Below are 21710 nucleotides of genomic sequence, written 5' to 3'. Positions count from 1 at the left end.
AAATACCTGTTCAATATTTTTAAAGAACATAATAAAATTTATTCTCCCCCATCCTCTCTGGGTAGGGTGGGTGATAACGTTCAAATCTCAAATGGGGACCCGCCTTTTTCATTGCAGAATTAAATTGTACGTGAAATTTTTATTGAAACAATTTTTTTCATTCGTGATAGATAGCGTTGAATTTTTCCGAGAAACTACTTTTAGCGTTACACAGGAACAACGACGAGGACGTAGTAGTTTTATGTTCCCTTCGGGTGCTTTTTTAATGTGAGTCCCCTTGCCTCTCACAGATCGGGGTGCTTTTTTAATGTGAGTCCCCTTGCCTCTCACTATTTAATTAATTAGAGTAAGTGTTCGAAATTTTTACCTTCAACTTCAATACACTTATTGATCCTTTTTTCAAATGATTGTACACAGGATAGAAGCATATCTGCGGGAGTTTCAGCGCAAGTTCGGTTCCCATTTGAGATTTGAACGTTATCACCCACCCTACCCCGAGAGGGGTATAGGGGTATGGGGGGGAATAACTTTTATTATGTTCTTTAAAAATATTGAACAGGTACTTTTTATTTCTCAATCCAATGATCATTTCTGAAGAATTGCGGAAAATATAATTTTTTGCGATTACAGCGCCATCTATCACGAATAAAGAAAAAAGTTTCCAACAAAATTTACATATTTTGTGGCGTAGAATCCGTATCTGCAATAAAAAATGGGGTTTCCATTTAAGATTTCAAAGTTGCCCTCAACCCCCACCCCCAGGGGTGGGGTGGAAGGTCGAGTTTGGTATCATTGGATGTCCCCCTTCGAGACTAACAACTTTCATTAACCACTTTTTTTTATCCAATGCATAGTTCTCGAGATATTTCAATGTCTTCAGATAAATCGTGCACCCTGTATATACAGGGTGAAGAAAAAACCACGGGAGCCATAAAAATTTCGAAAAATATACACTTTATAAAAAAATGTTTCAGGCAAAAGTTATAGCGTTGAAAATGTTCTATTTACCGATCTTAACAATTTGACATTGGGTGGCGTCATCAAGGTCAAGACAAAGTCACCTCGGATTTTTTAAATGGAACCTGCAATTTTTTATTACATATTCTTATAGCTCCTCTTCAGACCTTTTCAAGGCACTATGATTTTATCCAATTTGAATAAGCTGTTCCGAAGTTATCGAGTTTTTTAAAGTAAGATATCTAGCCAACTAAGGCAAGATCGGAGGATGATCCGGCCAACTAAGGCAAAGTCGTAGGATGATCCGGCCAACTAAGGCAAGATCGGAGGATGATCCGGCCAACTAAAGCAAGGTCGGAGTGATTGAGCCAACTAAGACAAGATCGTAGGATGATCCAGCCAACTCGTAAAAATAATTGCGCGACTAACTTCCAGGCGTTGGCTCCTATTGGCTTGTCTTAATTTCGTTGATTGATTTATTTCAGTTATTTATTTATTTGAACTATTCTGCTGTTCGATGTTTATTTCTTCCATTTTCTCATTTAATACTCATTACAGTTTAGTGAATCGCAAACTCGACTGAAATTCTTCTACTTTTTTGAAAATTATTAAGAAACAGTTTGAAGCTAGTTGTAAGCTGACCTAATTGCACTTCATTCCGTGCTCATTATTATTCTTCAGCACTGTCTTTAGAATAACTTTAAATTGATCCAAATATTAATTTAGTCGATTAGACTAAATCTTACCACTTCTTCTTGTCAATATGGCAAGTCTTTCAGAACGAGAACGCATATCTCTTTTGATGATGAGAGGATGGGATGATCGACTAAGGTCGTACAATGATGTAAGGCGGCTTTTTAATGAAACTTTTCGTAATCAGAGTAATGCCATTTCAAAATCTACCGTTGAAAGAACGATAAGGTGTTTTCAGGAAACTGGAAGTGTGAAAAATCGTGCAATATCAGGTAGGCCAGTATCAGCAACAAGTGTAGAAAAATCATTAGATGTTCTACAATCCTTTATCAAAAATCCGCATGATTCGACCCGCAAAGTAGGACAGTAGGATAGTAACATGAAATAGATCAAATGTCTGTGCTTAAAATATTGAAAATGAATAAATTTCATCCTCATAAGATCCATCTTGTACAAGGGCTAAATGAAGATTTTGATAGGCGCATTGAATTTTGTGATTTGATGGAAAAAATAACCGAAGATCCTAACTATTTATCAAATGTAGTATTTTCAGATGAGGCAACATTTCAGTTAAATGGCCACGTTAATCGACACAATTGTAGATTTTGGTCAGATACAAATCCTCACTGGATTGAAGAAGCACACACGCAGTATCCACAAAAAGTGAATGTTTGGTAGACATTTTGAATAATGTTCTCATAGGTCCACTCTTTATTGACCGAAATCTAACAGCAATAAAATATGAGAATATGTTAAGAAACGAAATAGTTCCAGCGATACAAGCAATCATGGATGATAACTTCGAACATACATGGTTCCAACAAGATGGTGCCCCCTCCCCCACATTACGGAAAGGACGTCCGTAATTATCTGGACACAGTGTTTCCTCATCGATGGATAGGTGGAAGAGGACCTATAGAATGGCCTCCTCGATCACCCGATTTATCACATAACGATTACTTCCTGTGGGGCTATTTAAAAGATAGTTTACAAAACGAAACCACAAAATTTGGAAGACTTACGAAATCGAATTTTTGATGAAGCTGCTCTCATCCCTGCTGATTACATTCAAAAAGCCGTTTCATCTTTTTACAATAAATTAGCTTATTGTCAAACTGTTGATGGCGGACATTTTGAACAATTACTTTAAAGCTTTCCAGTATTGCCATAGTTGACAACTCCCGACCTTGCCTTAGTTGGCCGGATCATCCTACGATCTTGCCTTCATTGGCTGGATCATTCTCCGATCTTGCCTTAGTTGGCCGGATCATCCTCCGATCTTGCCTTAGTTGGCCGGATCATCCTACGACTTTGCCTTAGTTGGCCGGATCATCCTCCGATCTTGCCTTAGTTGGCTAGATATCTTACTTTAAAAAACTCGATAACTTCGGAACAGCTTATTCAAATTGGATAAAATCATAGTGCCTTGAAAAGGTCTGAAGAGGAGCTATAAGAATATGTAATAAAAAATTGCAGGTTCCATTTAAAAAATCCGAGGTGACTTTGTCTTGACCTTGATGACGCCACCCAATGTCAAATTGTTAAGATCGGTAAATAGAACATTTTCAACGCTATAACTTTTGCCTGAAACATTTTTTTATAAAGTGTATATTTTTCGAAATTTTCAGGGGACCCAGGGTTTCTTCTTCACCCTGTATGTACAGGATGAGTCAATTAAAGTGTTACAGACTTATATCTTGGAAATGAATAATTTTGGAGAAAAACGTTTCAGACAAAAGTTGTATGGTGTCAAATGGGACATAAGAAGGTATCATTGATTAGACCTTGATTAGCCATTTGAAGGATACGTGAAGGTCATCAATAATTTCTCAAATAAAATGCTCTACTTTTTTTGGCATATTCTTATAACGTATTTCAAGAGCTTTCCAAAACACTACAACAAAGTATTTTTTTGTTAAATATATCCCGAGTTATAAAGATCGACCCCGCCAACGCTTTCGGGCAGATTCCCGCTAACGCCTTCGAACATCACGCATTCGACCAGCTTCTCGCGATCACCTTCGGGCAGTTTTCCGCCATAGCATACTAGCATAACCGTTGAAGCCGTACAACTTTGCTATTGGACATTTTTCCAAAATGTATTCTAACTGAAAATATTAGGGGGAGCCGATACTTTTCGATTAATGTATTTTCTTTAAACCAATTAAGTGGTCTCATTATTTCGCGCACAAAAGTATTAAGGTTATGATTACTGAAAACTAAATAATATTTTACAAGATATTTTACATTTTGTGTCAAAGAATATTGTCTCACTCGCGCAGGCACCAATAATAATACAAGCTCTTGAGCAAACAATGCGGATCACTGATTTGAATCTTTGATGCAGTGCTGTCTTCTTCTTAGCGAGCAGCAGTCACCTCGTGGACGAAAACGAACAGCCCCAAAAATTATTTCTGTAACAAAAGAAGCCATTGCGCTTCAATTGATTGTCCCAAACATCTACATTTTGTTTCTAATAGCCTAGAATTTTTTCGTAAATATTATTAATTAATCTATTAGATTTTCAGTTGCTCAACGAGCTTTTTGCTAGTGCTGGTTGAAATAAACAAATCGATAGTTGGACCAACACTTAATAATTAGTATTTTCCTCTACTTAATTATTTAGATCAATTTCCTATCACTTACCTGATTAATTCTTCTTTGCTCTAATTAAGAATGGCGGGGCTTTCTGAAAGAGATCGAATAACACTGTTAATGATGCGAGGGGGAGACCAATAAAGAGGGTATAAAACAGTAACACGATTATTTAATGAAAATTTTCGGAATGAAAATAAGAGGATCTCCAAAAGACGCACGCACGCACGCACGCACGCACGCACGCACGCACGCACAAGAGGTGTAAATCCGATCGTGCAACCTCCACGCGGTAGCTTGGGTAATGCTAATGCCAACGGTACTATAACTTTGAAGCTTCATAACTCGGGATGTACTTAACAAAAAAATACTGTGTTGTAGTGTTTTAGAAAGCTCTTGAAATACGTTATAAGAATATGCCAAAAAAAGTAGGGCGTTCTATTTGAGAAGTTCAAGGTGACTTTGCCCTGACCTTATTGACGCTAGCCAAGATCAAACTGATAAGATCAGTAAAGAGATCATTTTAAATCTTACAACTTTTGCCTGAAACATTTTTTCCAAAAAGTGATTGTTTTCGAGATATTTTATCGTTCGAAGACTTTTTGAGAACCCTGTTATTATATAGATAATATATTATATAGTATATTATATATATAATATATTATATAATATATTGTTGCGCTCACTCTCGCACTCGCACTCTCTTGCATTCAGGCAAATAAAAACATTCGCGTAAGAATAACAAGCTTTACTATTTACAGCGCAGCTCACTCAAGCTTTAAACAAGAATAATTCTCTATTTGATAATTCTCAATTCTCGCGTCTGTCCTCGATGACAGCTGGTCAGAAACTCTCTGTCAGCTGTTGTTGTTTTCTTCTTATCGATTTTCCGTCGTCCAGACAATCTTCGTTCAGTTGTCAAAATCAGCATCACATGCCTAAGGCTCCCAATTGCATTTGCATTTTCTCAAAGCACCCAATTGCAATGATCAAACATTGTATGATATTTTATAAATAGAATTCAATTTTTAGTTCTTCTTTTATAAAATTCGATTTGTGCATACACGTACAAACACGCACCAGGCAATTCGTAAATTTAACCTCAACAATCTGAACGCTGTGATTGGTTGGCAACAGGTAATAGGAATACAATTTCCAATGTGACGGAAATTCTGTGTCTATTGCCTGTGCCATCGTTCATTTTGCATTGATACATAATTTCTGGTATGTTGGAATTCCTATTCCTCATTTCTATTCCCTATTCCTGTTGCCTGTTGCCTGGCATTGCGTAATGGCCTTTATCGTTCAGCTTCGACGCACACAACTCGCCGCGGAACGTCTGTAGGCCGCGATGGGCGTGATAAACGCTAAACTTTACGCGGTTATTACTAAAAAACTATGCGAGATATCGCTAAATGGAAAAGAACTTTTCGCTCCTCGCTTAGCTCTATGCTTCTATGGAGTTGGTGTGTTACAATTATGGAACACTCTGTATATACAGGGTGAGTGGTTATAAGTTTACAAACCGAAGCGTGAAGGTAGATTGGGTTAAAACATAAAAGTCCCGTACCGTTTTGCAAGATTCGCAATAATTATCGAGTTATTAATAACAGAAATATGAGGAGTGGAAGCGCGTCGACATAGATGATTGGAGCAGCGTTGCAGCTGCTCAAGCCACAGCGTGGCCCATTCGACCCAGCAACTGTTAGTGGCGTGCGGCGAGACGTAGATCCAGCGAAATAAAACAACGAATAGCGGTACGTTGTCTTTCCTCTCGTCGCGCACCGGCAACAGTTGCTGGATCGATTGAGCCGCGCTGCCGCCTGAGCAGCTGCAACGCTTCTCCAATCATCTATGTCGGCGCACTCCCATTCCTCAAATTTCTGTCATTAATAACTCAATAATTGTTGCGAATCTCGTAAAAAGGTATAGGTCTTTTATGTTTGCCTTAACCCAATCTACCCTCACACTTCGGATTGTAAACTTATAACTACCCACCCTGTATACAGGGTGTCTCAGAACTTTGGCACACGGGCTCCGTAGGGACATAGAGGTAAGTGAGAGGAACAAAAAAGTCCTGTACCATAATATGAAAATCATAATAGTTTTTTAATTATAACAGTGCAAAGTTAAGCGTTTTCCACGCCCAGCGCGGCCTATAGACTCTCCGCGGCAAGCTGTGTGCGTGGGGACTGAGCGGTAACGCGGCTCGCGCTGACCGTCGCGCGGCGTCAAAGTGTCAAGTTGCCATCGCGACAGTCAGCGCGAGACGCGTTATCGCCCCTACGCATACAGCTTGCCGCGGAGCATCTATAGGCCGCGCTGGGCGTGGAAAACGCCAAACTTTACGCGGTTATTATTAAAAAACTATTACGATTTTCACATTATGGTAGAGGACATTTTTGTTTCTCTCACATAGCTCTATGTCCCTACGGAGTCCATGTCCTAAAGTTCTGAGACATCCTGTATATGTATGTATGTATGTATGTATATATTACATATTCTATTCAAATTTCTCTTTCTCTTCCTAGTTAATTGAATTTATCTTTTGACTCTATATACTATAATTGCAGAACCCATTAATATAAAAAAACAGTTACATAACAGATGTTTTAGCTAATTACTATAATATATTGCAGATGATCCTTGAGAATCAATGTTGTTTAAACAAAAGCATGTTCTACAATATTATCAAGCCGTGGCTAGGAACAGGGTTGTTGATAGCTCCTGGTAAGAAATTTAGCATATGACAAACAATCGTCGCGTTTCTTATACGATACTGGTTATATATTCTCATGACGTAATTTATTGTTTATGTGTGTAAGAAGACGTGGAATATTATATAATATTATATTATATCAACTATGGCTTACCAAAAACTAATTGTATATATTAAAATTTTAATAGTCGTAATAGTGATACTGGAGGGATTCTAACCCAAGTCCTCTAACGGGGGTGTGGGGTGGTTGGTATCGCGGGAGAAATGTATGACGTCATTAGGTTTGACAGTTCTTTGACAACTGATTGGCGGCAGCATTACAACTTTATTGCTTAACTATCAAATATATTGGACTGTATACATATAAATGTATTATTAATTTATAATATGTTTTTAGGCAATTTGTTAATTTATAGCACAACTTTCATTGAAACGTCGTATACATGTTCGCAAAACAAAAAGCATGCTTAGTGTCCACATTTCAATAGTTACTATTTTCTTCTAATTTCTATTCAAGTTTTGCGTTGAGTAATAAATCCGTTTTTTAACGACGATTTTTAACGACAAATAATTTTGGAAGCTCTGAACAGCGCTATCTTCAATTTAAATCTTGGATGTACAGTCTGTAAAGTAAGAGCGTGCACGGGTTAATGTGTAGAAAAATTTATTTTTAATGATTTTTAAGTACATGGATTTGTTGTACTCCATGAGAAGAAAAATGCTATACTATTAATAATGAGTCCAGTCACCACCGGCATTGATAATTGCCTGGCATCTCCGAGGCATACTTTCCACTAAGTTGATTGCGTATTCGTTCGCTAAAGACCTCCAAATGAGACGAATTTGTCGTGTCAGTAGCTTCAAAGTGCACACTCTTTTTCCTCGAAGCTTGTGCTTGAGATATGCCTACACATTTTCAATGGGATTTGCATCTGGCGACTGCGATGGCCAATCAAGTGTAACGATGCCAGACTGCTCTTTCCACTCGGTGCAAAGCTTGCTCCCGTGTTTTGGGTCGTTGTCTTCCTGTAAGATCCAGTCCTCGTTTTTTTTTATGAAGCATCGTTCAGCAATCGGCAACAAACACTTCTCATAAATTTTAAGCATTAAGGTCGGGTTCCACTTAAACAAATTCAAAATTTTTTTTCCATATTCGGCGTCATTTTGCTTATCGAGCCACGTTCTGGCAAGTCATCGACATTTTTTATCTTCTTATATTGCTGAACTCACTTAGCGACGAACAATTTTGACTTTCCCATGTATTCAGCAGCCACTGCATATGACATTTTTGGTCCTTTGGGGTGGGAACAAAGGAACACAGCCTCATAGCGCGATACGTATGCGGCACTCATGGCGGTTAACGTGTTTCTCAGGTTAGAGTTCGATGCCAACTGAATCTTTTGTGACAAAGCATTCACGACAAAGATTTCATCTATCGGCTCACAAAAAAACTAGAATGATATTTGAAGCCAACTGCCATTTATCCCGTACACACTCTTACTTTACAGACTATATAGTGGTTTGATAGATATTGTTATGGTACGATAGACATTTGATGGATAACAATTGATTGTTAGCGGCAATCTTTTGACCGCTTTTTGACAGGAAGAGGATAAGAAAAATAAGTCGGAACCAAGTTAGAATCGAACCTATGTCTTTCGATTATACAATTCTGCTATCTAGACCATTGTAGACTTTTAGTAGTACACGCGTAATAAAGCCTCTCGAAATACGTCTTGCACGAACGGGAGGAAGAAATGTTCTCACCCACGGATTTTCGACGACCCTCTATCAAATTACTATTTATTGAACCATTGTGAAATGTCTATCGAATCACGTCTGTCAAATATCCATCAAATGTCTATCGTATCATATCAACATCTACCAAACTACTATACAGGGTACACGATTTATCTGAAGACATTGAAATATCTCAAGAACTATGCATTGAATAAAAAAAGTGGTTAATGAAAGTTGTTAGTCTCGAAGGGGGACATCCAATGATATCAAACTCGACCTCCCACCCCATCTCCTGGGGGTGGGGGTTGGGGACAACTTTGAAATCTTAAATGGAAACCTCCATTTTTTATTGCAGATACGGATTCTACGCCACAAAATATGTAAATTTTGTCCGAAACTTTTTTTTTGATTCGTGATAGATGGCGCTGTAATTGCAAAAAATTATATTTTCCGCAATTCTCCAGAAATGATCATTGGATTGAGAAATCATTGGATGTCCCCCTTCGAGACTAACAACTTTCATTAACCACTTTTTTTTATCCAATAGTTCTCAAGATATTTCAATGTCTTCAAATAAATCGTGCACCCTGTATACCTCCAAGATTTGGACTGAAAATAGCGCTGTTCAGAGCTTCCAAAATTATTTGTCGTTAAAAATCGCACGGATTTATTGCTCAACGCAATACTTGAATAGAAATTAGAAGAAAACAATAACTATTGAAATGTGGACACCAAGTATGCTTTTTGTTTTGCGAACATATACAGGATGTCTCAGAACTTTGGGACACGGGCTCCGTAGGGATATAGAGCTAAGTGTGAGAAACAAAAAAGTCCTGTGCTATAATGTGAAAATCATAATAGTTTTCTAATTATAACAGCGTAAAGTTAAGCGTTTTCCACGCCCAGCATGGCTTATAGACGTTCCGCGGTAAGCTGTGTGCGTGGAGGCTGAGCGGTAACGCGGCTCGCGCTGATCGCCGCGCGGTATCAAAGCGCCAAGACGTCATTGCGACAGTCAGCGCGAGACGTGTTATCGTTCAGTCTCTACGCACATAGCTTGCCGCGGAGCGTCTATAGGCCGCGATGGGCGTGGAAAACGCCAAATTTTACGCGGTTATTACTAAAAAACTATTACGATTTTCACATTATGGTACAGGACTTTTTTGTTCCTCTTACTTAGCTCTATGTCCCTACGGAGCCTATGTCCCAAAGTTCTGAGACTCCCTGTATATGACGTTTCAATCGAAGTTGTGCTATAAATTAACAAATTTCCTAAAAAAATATTATAAATTAATAATATATTTATATATATATATAGTCCAATGTATTTGATTGTTAAGCAATAAAGTTATGATTGTTGTAATAACTCGTGAAGAAACATCTTACACAACATGTAATAATAATTTCATATACAGGGTATTTGGTAACTTATGTGGCCATAGCTAATGGAAACATAGAGCAGATAAAGAAAATCAAATATCGTTTTGCAATAATCACAATAATATTGAGTTATTAGTTATAAAAATCTAACTGATGAAAGTACGCTGAGAGATGTTGGAGGAATATTACAATCGCTCGGGTTATAGCCCAGCTCAGTCGATCAATTAACTGTTGACAGAGCGCAACGAGGGAAAGAACAATGTGAAGAACGCTACTCGTTTTGTCTCGTCCCTCCTACGTCTCTCTGCGCGCCGGCAATAATTACTGGATCGACTGGGCCGCGCTATAGCCCGAGCAGCTATAATACTCCTCCAATATTATTTCGAGAAGCGTTCATTGATTAGATTTCCATAATTAATAACTGAAAAATTATTGCGAATATCGTTAAACGGTATGTGACATTTATGTTTGTATTAATCCACTCTATGTCTCCACGAATTCCTCAGAATGAGTATAAAGCACCTTGTATATTCTCGGAAATTTACTAATATTTATAAGGATTAGTGACAGATTTCTAATATTGTATAAAAGATGTACCCTCTTGCTTTCTTATTTCTATCTAATATTCAATTTTTCTCAGCATCCAAATGGGTCAAACATCGAAGAATGTTAGCGATGAGCTTCAATACAAACATATTACGAGTATTCTGCGATACATTTGTGAAACAAGCTACAACATTTATTGAGAAATTGGAACATATGACAAACGACGAAATTGATCTAAATCATCATTTAACAACGTGTACGTTGGACATGGTTTACGGTAAGTTAAAATTATTTGACATTGACTTAAAAAATTGTGTGTATATGCCATAAATTTTTCATTACATTAAATGCATAAAATCACAGTAAAAATTCTAAATAACATATTTTAATATAGAAAGTGGCCCACATAACTCTTAACAGCTGAATATTTTGAAAACTATTTGTCAAATAAAAAAGTTGTTCATGAGAAAGTTTTTGTATTCGAGGGGCCTTTCTAAATACATAAATATTAAATTACTCCCTGCCTCCCTTAAAGGGGACAGGGGGTAACTTCGCAATTTCAAACGGGACTCCCTATAAAATGTTAGATGGTTGAGTTCTGCGGTAAAAAGCAAGTAAATTTTGTTCAAAACATTTTTTTATCATATGTTTCTGTTAAAAGATATGACGATGTAAAATTTCGAAGCTGCACGAAATCAAAATCACAACACACTGTTTGTTTATTTATTCAATTTATTAAATGTTCAAAATGTTCGCCATAGACTTATAAATATATATTTATTCGAAGCAACAAATTATTCCTAATATTTTTTAACATTTCGGAAGTCACTGAAGTGCAAACGTCGCGTATCCTTTGCTTCATATTTTATTTCGTCGTTGGCGGTTCAAACATAACTTTCTCCTTCATATATCCCCACAAAAAAGTCTAATGGTGTAAGATCGGGAGATTGAGGAGGCCATTGAACAGGTCCACCACGACCTGCCCACTTGTCCCCAAATTTTTCGTATAACAACTGTTTGGTGATGTTTGTAAAATATAGCGGAGCGCCGTCTTGCTGAAACCACATTTCCCTTCTGATGTGTAGTGACACATTTTCCAAAAGCGCAGGTAAATGGTTTTGTAATAAGTTCGGATAATCAATTTTACCCGTTACAATTTCTTCAAAGAAATAGGGTCCAATCACAAGGTCTCCTATTATTCCTCACCAAACAGTTAAAGACCACCGATGTTGGAATGGAATTGATCGCATCCAATGAGGATTTTCAACGGCCCAATAATGCATATTACTAGGTGCGCAACTAAGTTTCCGGGTTTCACACATGGATGGCGCTAACGACACATGTAGTCGACATATGTCTGAAGTTGTGTATTTTTGGACATCTGTTAACAATAACCAGTTGTAATACCAACACATATCGCAATGCAAAAATATTTTTTCTAACAACGAAGATGTCGAGTTTTGTGCCAAATAAACAACATTTGCGGGAAGCTTTGCTTTTCGGCTTTAACTTGAAAAAAAGTGCAGCTGAAGCACGTCGTTTGCTTGAAGAGGCCTACGGCGAATATGCACTATCGAAAACTACCTGTGAAGATTGGTTTAAACGCTTCAGAAGTAGCGATTTTGAAACTGAGGACAAGGAGCGCTCCGGAAGACTAAAAACAATTGAGGACGCCGATCTGCAAGCATTATTGGATGAAGATGATATGCAAACACAAGATCAACTTGCGGAGGCATTAAACATGACTCGCCAAGGTATTTCCAAACGTTCACATGCCATGGGAAAAATTCAAAAGGGAGGAACATGGGTGCGGTAGAATAATAAGGCCGGTTCTAACTCAGGAGTGCTGAGGGGGGCGCGGGGAAGCGGGGAACTCAGGGCGCGGGGTATGACGTCGCGCGTGGAAGGGAAACTCATGGTGGGACGTCACGCAAGATGGTGACCGTGACATCACGAAAAAGAATGTATTGGGATGTACGTAGCCGGGCCTCGAACCCGGGCCCTCGCGGTTACTATCCCATGCTCCAAAGCTCCTATACCACCGTCGTTTGTTGCTAGTAGACGTCTAGTGAATGTTCTTAAAGTCGGCATGATGACGTCACGAGAGGAAAAATAAGTCAAAACTAGGTCAGACTCTGGCCCTTCGTTTACTGCGCCATATCGGACATCTGTCGAACGTCTATCGAACGTCTATTGAACGTCTCACGAACGTCTATCGAACATCTTTCGAACGTCTATCGAACATCTATCGAACGTCTATCGAACATCTATCGAACGTCTATCGAATGTCTATCGAACATCTATCAAATGTCTATCGAACGTCTCTCGAATGTTTGTGCTTATAGTTTTTCCAAACGGTAGAGGATCGATATGGATTTAAATGACGACATTCCACTAACAGCAGTCAGTATTCGCTTGGCATTTTGCGAACATGTCGCTAACGCTTACGTTGACTGGCAACAGTCGCGTCCTTAAGGTGAGCTATTTTCCCGCTATAGATTCGAGCGACGGTGATTATGAGCTTGGTTTAACGGATTTTGAAACATATAATACGATACCAAATGTAAATTCATCGAATAATAAATTTTACAATGGTGCTAACGACGAAGAAATTACGATTCCTGAAGGATCGTACGAATTGCGCGCCATATACGAATATCTAAAACGTGCAATTTCACATTCTCTAAAAACAGTGTGTTCCAAAAATAACCCATATAGAGATGACGATAATGAATATCCTATAATAATTCGTGCCAATAATAATACGATGAGGAGTGAAATAAAATATGCTTATAGGATAAATTTTAGCAAACCAAACAACATTGGCTCGCTTTTAGGATTCTCATCGAGTCGTATATTAGAACCGCACCGATGATACGAATCGGACGCACCGATTAAGATTATCAACGTGAATATCATTCGTATAGAATGCAGCGTTGTCAGTGGTGCGTACAGTAACAGTATGCGTGTACATACGATACATGAATTCTCGCCTAAAGTGCCACCAGGATATAAGATACGGAAACGTCGGCACATGTTATTTACCTTCCAATCATCACACGGAGCATTACAGATTTAACGGTGCATGTCGTCGATAAAGAAGGACAATCTCTCGATTTTCGTGGAGAAGAGATTACTATTAGATTGCACGTACGACGACGACGATAATAAACGTAATCTATGAAATGCTTGTGGTGAATCAAGTGGAACTGGAGAAACAAGCGGGAAATATATTTTTTACGAGACGCGCGATTAACAGTACAAAATTCCTCGTTCGAAAGAAACTCAGCGCGTTTAACGTTGAATTTTTGAAATCTCTGGGATTCATCGTACGAAATGATTGAGAAAGATGATTTACATTTTGAACATTGAAAGTGAACCGGTCTTTGACGATCGCATCATCAAGATTGAGACACATATGTACAATCCATACGCTAATACAACATTTGGATATAGCGACGAGATACGAATACCCATACAGCAGCAGGATTTATACATATTGCCATGCGAGAGTTATCTCTATGTCGAGAGGAAGATGACGAAACAAGTTGCAGTCGATGGTGCGACTGTAACGTTGGGATATAATTGCATTGCATTCATGTTTGATGAGATCCGTTATGAACTGGATGGTATGGAGATTGATCGTAACAGAAACGTGGGAATAACTTCAACACTCAAAAACTATGTATCGATATCTTTGGACGAAAATGCTGTCATAAAAAATGCCGCGTGGGATATGACTGACACTATTTCGCCGGACGGGTACTTCAACTTTTGCGTACCACTCAGCGTGTTGCTAGGATTCTGTAAAGACTACAAGCGTATAGCGATTAACGCGCGTCACGAATTGATTCTATTACGATCGCGCAGCGACAACAACAGTCTATTAGGATCTCCAGTGCTTGATCCTAAGATTGAGCTATTCAAGATACAATGGCGAATACCTCATCTTGAACGATATCAATAAACTTTCCATGCTGAAAACTTTGGAGAACGGACGATACCTGAGTATGAGTTCCCGCTCGTGGGATCTGTATGAATTTCCTCTACTGCAAAGCACGACCAAACACCAGTGGACCGTCAAAACTGCTACTAATTTAAAAAAACCTCGATACGTTATCTTTGCGTTACAGTCTGGCTGGAAGAATGTCATGTCAGAAAATATAACTTGTTTCGATGACTGCAAATTGATTAACGCGAAGCTCTATCTGAATTCAGAGTGTTATTCGTATGATGACATGAATTTGGACTTTGCAAAAAATAAATACGCAATACTTTACGATATGTATAGACGTTTTCGTAAATCGTATTATGGATGCGACAGTGCTGAAGTATGGTTAACAACTACCAACTTTCTGCGGTTAAGTCCTTTCGTGGTGATCGATTGTTCGCGTCAATATGAGTCCGTCAAGAGTACCATTGTGGATGTGCGGATAGAATTTGAGTGTAAAGAGAATATACCGGCGAATACTACCACGTACTGTCTCATCCTGCATGATCGTGTAGTTGAATACAGCCCTCTAACCGACATAGTGCGCAAACTCAACTAACATTAGAAAGTATATATAAGAAAAGAATAATACACGAAACAAAGTACTATAAATGGCATTTCTCTCCTGGACGTATAGAAGAATATTTCACCATGGATGTTCCGACATTTGTCGACTTGCAAGGATTCATGGTTGGAAAGAGATTTATTGTGAAAGAAGCGGCGATACTGAAGAACGGAACTATTCTTTCGCACTACATTTTCACGAGTCCGATGCCATGGCATCTGCTCACAAGATCGGATAAATCGAGGGTCTACTGGTAAACTGCTAATCATCATGGATTACGATGGGAAGATGGAACCGTCAAATACTGCAGAGCTAAACATCTGGTTACTGCAGCTGTGGCGGATGATATGTATGACTAGCTTGAAGACGATGTATCTCAATTTGTGTATGTGAAGGGATATGAGAAGCGGGAATGGCTGTTACAACTTCTGGATGACAATGCGAGAAGCAGCGTGATCATTAAGACCATGAACACCGATTACGACGATATGCCTTCACTGCAAAAATTGAATAATACTTTTCGATGTAATAATCATATGAAAAATTGCGCATTACAGAATGTACTAAATATTTTCAACTAGTGGTCTCGAAGAAAATTGTACGACGCTATATAATAAATCATTATTTCAAATGTACAGATGTCTCTTCCAACTTTTCCTTATCCCCTTTCTTAGGATTTTATATGGTAACTGTGTTGATACAAATACTTCTTTATTTGCGGTATGACGTTTATTAGACGTTCGATAGACGTTCGAGAGACGTTCGATAAACGTTCGAGAGACGTTCGATATACGTTCGAAAGACGTTCGATAGACGTTCGTGAGACGTTCAATAGACGTTCGATAGATGATGTTCGATATGGCGCAGTAAACGGAGGGCCTGAGGTTTGAGTCTGACCTAGTTTCGACTTTTTTTCCTCTCGTGACGTCATCATGCCCACTCTAAGAACATTCACTAGACGTCTACTAGCAATAAACGACGGTGGTCTAGAAGCTTTGGAGCATGGGGTAGTAACCGCAAGGGTCCGGGTTCGAGTCTACCTACATCCCAATACATTTTTTTTCGTGACGTATGCGTGACGTCACGGTCACCATCTTGCGTGACGTCCCACCATGAGTTCCCATTCCCCGCGCGACGTCATACCCCGCGCCCTGAGTTCCCCGCTTCCCTGCTCCCCCCTCAGCACTCCTGAGTTAGAACCGGCCTTATTATTCTACTGGATGCCGCATGAGTTGACTGAGAGACAGATGGAAAATCGAAGAGCCATTTCCAAAATTTTGCTTTTGCGGCATCAAAGAAAGAGTTTCCTGCATCGAATTATTACTGGCGATGAGAAGTGGATATATTTCGAGAACCCAAACGCAAAAACTCGTGGCTTTCACCTGGCGAAGCATCAACATCGACGGCACGGTCAAATTGCTTCGGAAAAAAGACAATGCTCTGCATTTGGTGGGACCAGAAGGGAATCGTGTACTATGAATTGCTGGAACCGGGTGAAACTGTCAATGGGCATCGCTACTGACAACAACTGATCAATTTGAACCATGCATTGTTCGAAAAATGGCCAGAATGGGACACGAGACATGAACGAGTGATATTGCAGCACGACAACGCTCCGTGTCGTCGCACTTCCATCGTCCAGGACACCATCGAAACGCTGAAATGGGTGCTGCCGCTCCCGCCATATTCGCCAAACTTGGCCCCTTCCGATTATCACTTGTTCCGGCCGATGGCGCATGGCTTGGCTGGGCAACACTTGGCCAATTTTGAAGAAGTGCAAAATTGGTTGGCTGAATGGTTTCAATCCAAAGACGCGTCGTTTTATCGTCGTGGTATTCATGTATTGCCAGCGAGATGGCAAAAATGTATAGCTAGCGAGGGACGATACTTTGAATAAACCATTTTTTGTATTGGGTGAGTGCAAAAGTTCGTGCGGAGTTTCAATAGATGGAATTATAAGCGTCGTAAAGTGTTGTCATTAATACTTCCATCTACATATTATATAACGTTGGAAAGGTGACGTCTTCAGCTGTTATTAAAAAAAAAATCATTTGTTTTCATACAAACTGCTTCGAGAAATATCACTTTAAAAATGAGTATCGATAAGGTGCATTTACGGCATGTTATGCTTTACGAGTTTCGGAAGGGAATAAACGTTGCCGCAGCCGTAAAAAACATTCAGGATGTTTATCAGGATGAAGCACCAGCTAAACGAACTGTGGAAAAATGGTTTGCTAAATTTCGGCGCGGAGAATTTAACCTTGAAGACGAGCCACGCTCTGGTCGACCTTCTGACATTGATGACGATGTTTTGCGTACTTTAGTGCTCAATAATCCGCGAATTTCAACAGAAGAAGTTGCTACAGCACTAAACGTTGACCGATCAACCGCTTTTCGGCGTTTAAAAAAGATGGGATTCGATTTGAAGCTCGATATATGGGTGCCCCATTTGCTGACCGAGAAGAACAAAATCAAGCGAATTTCTGCAGCCGTTTCTTTACTCGGGCGGCTCAATAACGAGTCGTTTTTGGATCGACTAGTGACGGGCGATGAGAAATGGGTCCTCTACAACAATGTTCAGCGCAAACGGACATGGAAACAATCAGGTGAGCATGGTGACGCAATGCCAAAGGCCAGTTTGCACCCGATGAAGGTGATGCTCTCTGTTTGGTGGGATTGCAAGGGCATAATCTATTTCGAGCTTCTCCCCGCTGGCGAAACGATTGATTCGGACAAGTACTGTCGCCAATTAACCAATCTGAATCGAGAAATAAAAGAGAAACGTCCGATTTTGTCAAATCGCAAGGGAGTCGTCTTTCATCACGATAACGCCAGACCACACGTTTCGAAAAAGACGCTGCGCAAACTGAAGAGCCTGAAATGGGATGTCTTAACGCATCCACCGTATTCTCCTGATATCGCACCATCTGACTATCACTTGTTCCGGTCATTGCAAAATTATTTAAATGGAAAAAATTTTGACTCTTTGGAGGCCTTAAAAAACGGCGTCTCTTCGTTCTTCGAATCTAAACCGCGCAGTTTTTATGATCGAGACATCCGTATGCTGCCAGAACGTTGGGAAAAGATTATAGAAAACGATGGAGAATATATCATTGATTGAATAAAGATTTTTGTTTGCCTAATCACTGTGTGACTTTTACTCACAAACTCCGCACGAACTTTTGCACTCACCCAATATTTCTCTTGAAATTTTCCATTTTTATTGATCAGAAAATCCCGGAAACTTAGTTGCGCATCTAGTATGTTTATTCACATGCCCTGAATTCATAAAAATAGCCTCGTCGGAAAAAAGTATTTTGTACAGAAAGTCATTATTTTTCATAGCATCATGTAACCATTCACAAAATATTATGCGGCGTTCATAGTCTGTCACCAAAAGTTCTTGTGATTGAATTAAGTGATATGGATGATATCTATTCTCTTTCAAAATTCGTTGAATTGAAGAACGACTAATATCCAATGCTCTGGCAAGTTCACGTTGACTAACATGAGGATTTAATGTAATTGCACCAAGAACATCAACACTGTTTCTCTCATTAGTAATACTTTTACGTTTATTGTGAGTTGTTGTACGCAATTTATCATGTTCACGAAGCCGCTTTTCTACATTAAAAAATTACACGTGCGATTTTTTAATCCCACAACGTTCGAAAAACATTACTGCTGCACGGCGATAATTCTTTTGGCATTCACCTAATACTAATAACATATTCACTTCTGTATCAAACATAGTGATAGCTAACTATGATTTTCACGATGCTAACTTTTTGAATAGTAACATACAACTGACAAGATTTTCATGAATAGTTAAATTGACCTCAATGAATGTATGAATGTTTGTTTATGTTGGAATCACCGACAAAAGACAAGGATACGCGACGCTTTTACATTTCCTGTAGCTTCGAAATTTTACACCGTCATATCTTTTAACAGAAACATCTGACAAAAAAATGTTTTGAACAAAATTTACTTGTTTCTTACCGCAGAACCCAACCATCTAACATTTTATAGGAGGTTCCGTTTGAAATTGTGAAGTTACTCCCTGCCCCTCTTTAAGGGGGGCCTTAAAGGGGGACAGGGAGTAACTTAATATTTATGTAGTTAGAAAGGCCCCTCGAATACATAAAACTTTCTCATGAATAACTTTTTTATTTGACAAATAGTTTCCAAAATATTCAGCTGTTAAAAGTTATGTGGGCCACACTATATACGAAGGCGGTCCGATAAGTACTTAGCCTCACCGCCCGATGGCGCCACTATCGCAAAAGAAATTTACTATCGCGTAGTACATTCTCGTAGATGGCTACTGTCGAAATTTCAGCCGAATCGGACTCGTAGTTTTGTTTTGACCGCGTGTGGAAGCGGGCGTGTCCGCGGATTTTAGAAAAATGGAAAAAGAGCAATATCGGTCGGTGATTCGATTCTTGTTTTTGGAAGGGAAATCGCGCAGCGAAATCAAAGAGCACTTGGATGCTGTGTACGGTGACTCTTCTCCTTCGATGGCAACCGTCAAAAATTGGTTTAACGAGTTTCAACGTGGTCGCACGTCGGTTTTTGATGAGCCACGCCCAGGTGCCCCGAAAACGGCTACCACGGAGGATAACATGACAAAAATCCACGATCTCGTATTGGCAGACCGCCGATTGAAGGTGCGCGAGATAGCTGAGACAGTAGGCATCTCAAAAGACCGCGTGGGTCATATCCTGCATGAAATTTTGGGCATGAGAAAGCTGTCGGCGCGATGGGTGCCGCGTTTGTTCACTCCGGACAACAAGCGCAACCGTGAGACCATTTCAGAGCAGTGTTTGACGCTGTTTAAGCGCAATCCGAAGGAGTTTCTGCGTCGTTTCGTGACCGTCGACGAAACATGGATCCGCTGGTACACACCAGAGACCAAGGAACAGTCGAAACAGTGGACTTCACCCGGCGAACGTGCTCCGAAGAAGGCGAAGACTGTCCTATCGGCCGGAAAGGTGATGGCCACCGTTTTCTGGGATTCACAAGGTGTGATCTACATCGACTACCTGGAGAAGGGCAAAACGGTCACAGGGCTGTACTATGCCGAATTATTGGCCCGATTCGACGCCGAATTGCAGAAAAAACAGCCCCATTTGGCGAAGAAAAAAATGCTCTTCCACCGTGACAACGCACCGGCTCACACCTCCGCCCTCGCCACGGTCAAATTGGTCGAATTGGGCTACGAACTGCTGCCCCATCCACCGTATTCTCCAGATTTGGCCTCGTGCGACTTCTTTTTGTTTCCAAACTTGGAAAAGTCACTCGCCGGGCAGAAATTTGAGTCGAATGAGGAGGTCATCGCCGCCACGGAGGCTTACTTTGCAGACCTCGAGAAAACGTATTTTTCAGATGGTTTAAAGAAGTTGGAGCATCGCTGGGTCAAGTGTATCAAGCTAAAAGGAGACTATGTTGAGAAATAAATCGCCACTTTTCCAAAATTTTCGTTTTTCTTTTGTAGGCTAAGTACTTATCGGACCACACTCGTACAGGGTTTCCCGGGCGGAAAGGTCAATATTTCGTGGGAGTATAGAATGAGGTAATATAAGGCAAAAATGTTATATAAACATGGTGTCGTTTATTACTGGTTTCCGAGATACAGCTATGTTAAATTACACATCGGAATTTAAAGTTGGCGCGTCATTGGGATTTCATTCTTCACTGTAACGGAGTGCTACAGACTATATATCAGTTGGAAAGGTTAGCGAAACACATCTGGTGATCTGTCTTGCTGTTTGTGACACACTGCAAACATGCTGCACGTTTTTTTTAATGTAGAGTACGCAGATATGGTTTATATTTATGGGTATTGTGATGGCAGTGCTCCCGCAGCCGTTGAAGAATATCATCGCCGTTTTCCGATGCGCCACATTCCAGGCCGGAGGGTATTCTCAAACGTGTTTAACAGCTTACGTGAAAATGATACATTTCCCAGCGCTCACATCACATTTCAACGTAGAGTTGAGAGAAATGTTGAGGAAGAAGAAAATGTACTTCAAATGGTACAAAGGAGCCCTACAATTGGTACAAAAAGGATCTCTGCACGTACTGGTGTTCCTCGGACACGTGTCTGATGGATATTGCATGAGCAACATCTGTACCCATTTCATCCACAACGAATACAAAATCTCCATGAAGGAGATGGAGCCATACGTCTATAGTTTTGCTAGTGGCTACAGAATCATCGTGAATTTATTCCCGTCATACTTTTCACTGACAAGGCAACATTTACGCGTAATGGTATAAATAATACGTGTAACAACCATGATTAGTCGCAAGATAACCTAACGCCATTGTTGTACTGAATTTCCAAGTTCGTTTCTCCGTCAACGTATGATGTGGCATGATTGATGGAATGCTGATTGGTCCCGTTATTTTACAAAATTGTATGGCAGGGTAGAGTTACCTCGACTTTTTTATAAAATACGCTTCCACAACAACTAGAAGATATTTCCCTGGCTACACGAAGAACAATGTATTTTCAGCAC

At 39.7% G+C, this 21710-nt stretch overlaps 1 protein-coding gene across 2 annotated transcripts in view; it reads left to right on the top strand.

Moving 5' to 3' along the window:
* The first annotated feature begins 6931 nt into the window (after window positions 1-6931).
* Window positions 6932-21710, top strand: part of LOC105186664 (cytochrome P450 4C1) — a 46261-nt gene continuing 31482 nt past the window's right edge. For both annotated transcript variants that reach the window (XM_025305619.1, XM_025305618.1), the window contains exons 1-2: window positions 6932-6975; window positions 10725-10907. In XM_025305619.1, coding sequence (XP_025161404.1) covers window positions 10751-10907 — 157 coding nt within the window. In that variant the 5' untranslated portion in view covers window positions 6932-6975; window positions 10725-10750. The remainder of the gene's footprint in view (window positions 6976-10724; window positions 10908-21710) is intronic.

This window comes from Harpegnathos saltator, unplaced genomic scaffold, assembly GCF_003227715.2.
Source record: "Harpegnathos saltator strain DR-91 unplaced genomic scaffold, Hsal_v8.6 scaffold703, whole genome shotgun sequence".
Classification (NCBI taxonomy): Eukaryota; Metazoa; Arthropoda; class Insecta; order Hymenoptera; family Formicidae; genus Harpegnathos; species Harpegnathos saltator.
This window is presented reverse-complemented; position numbering and strand designations above follow the sequence as displayed.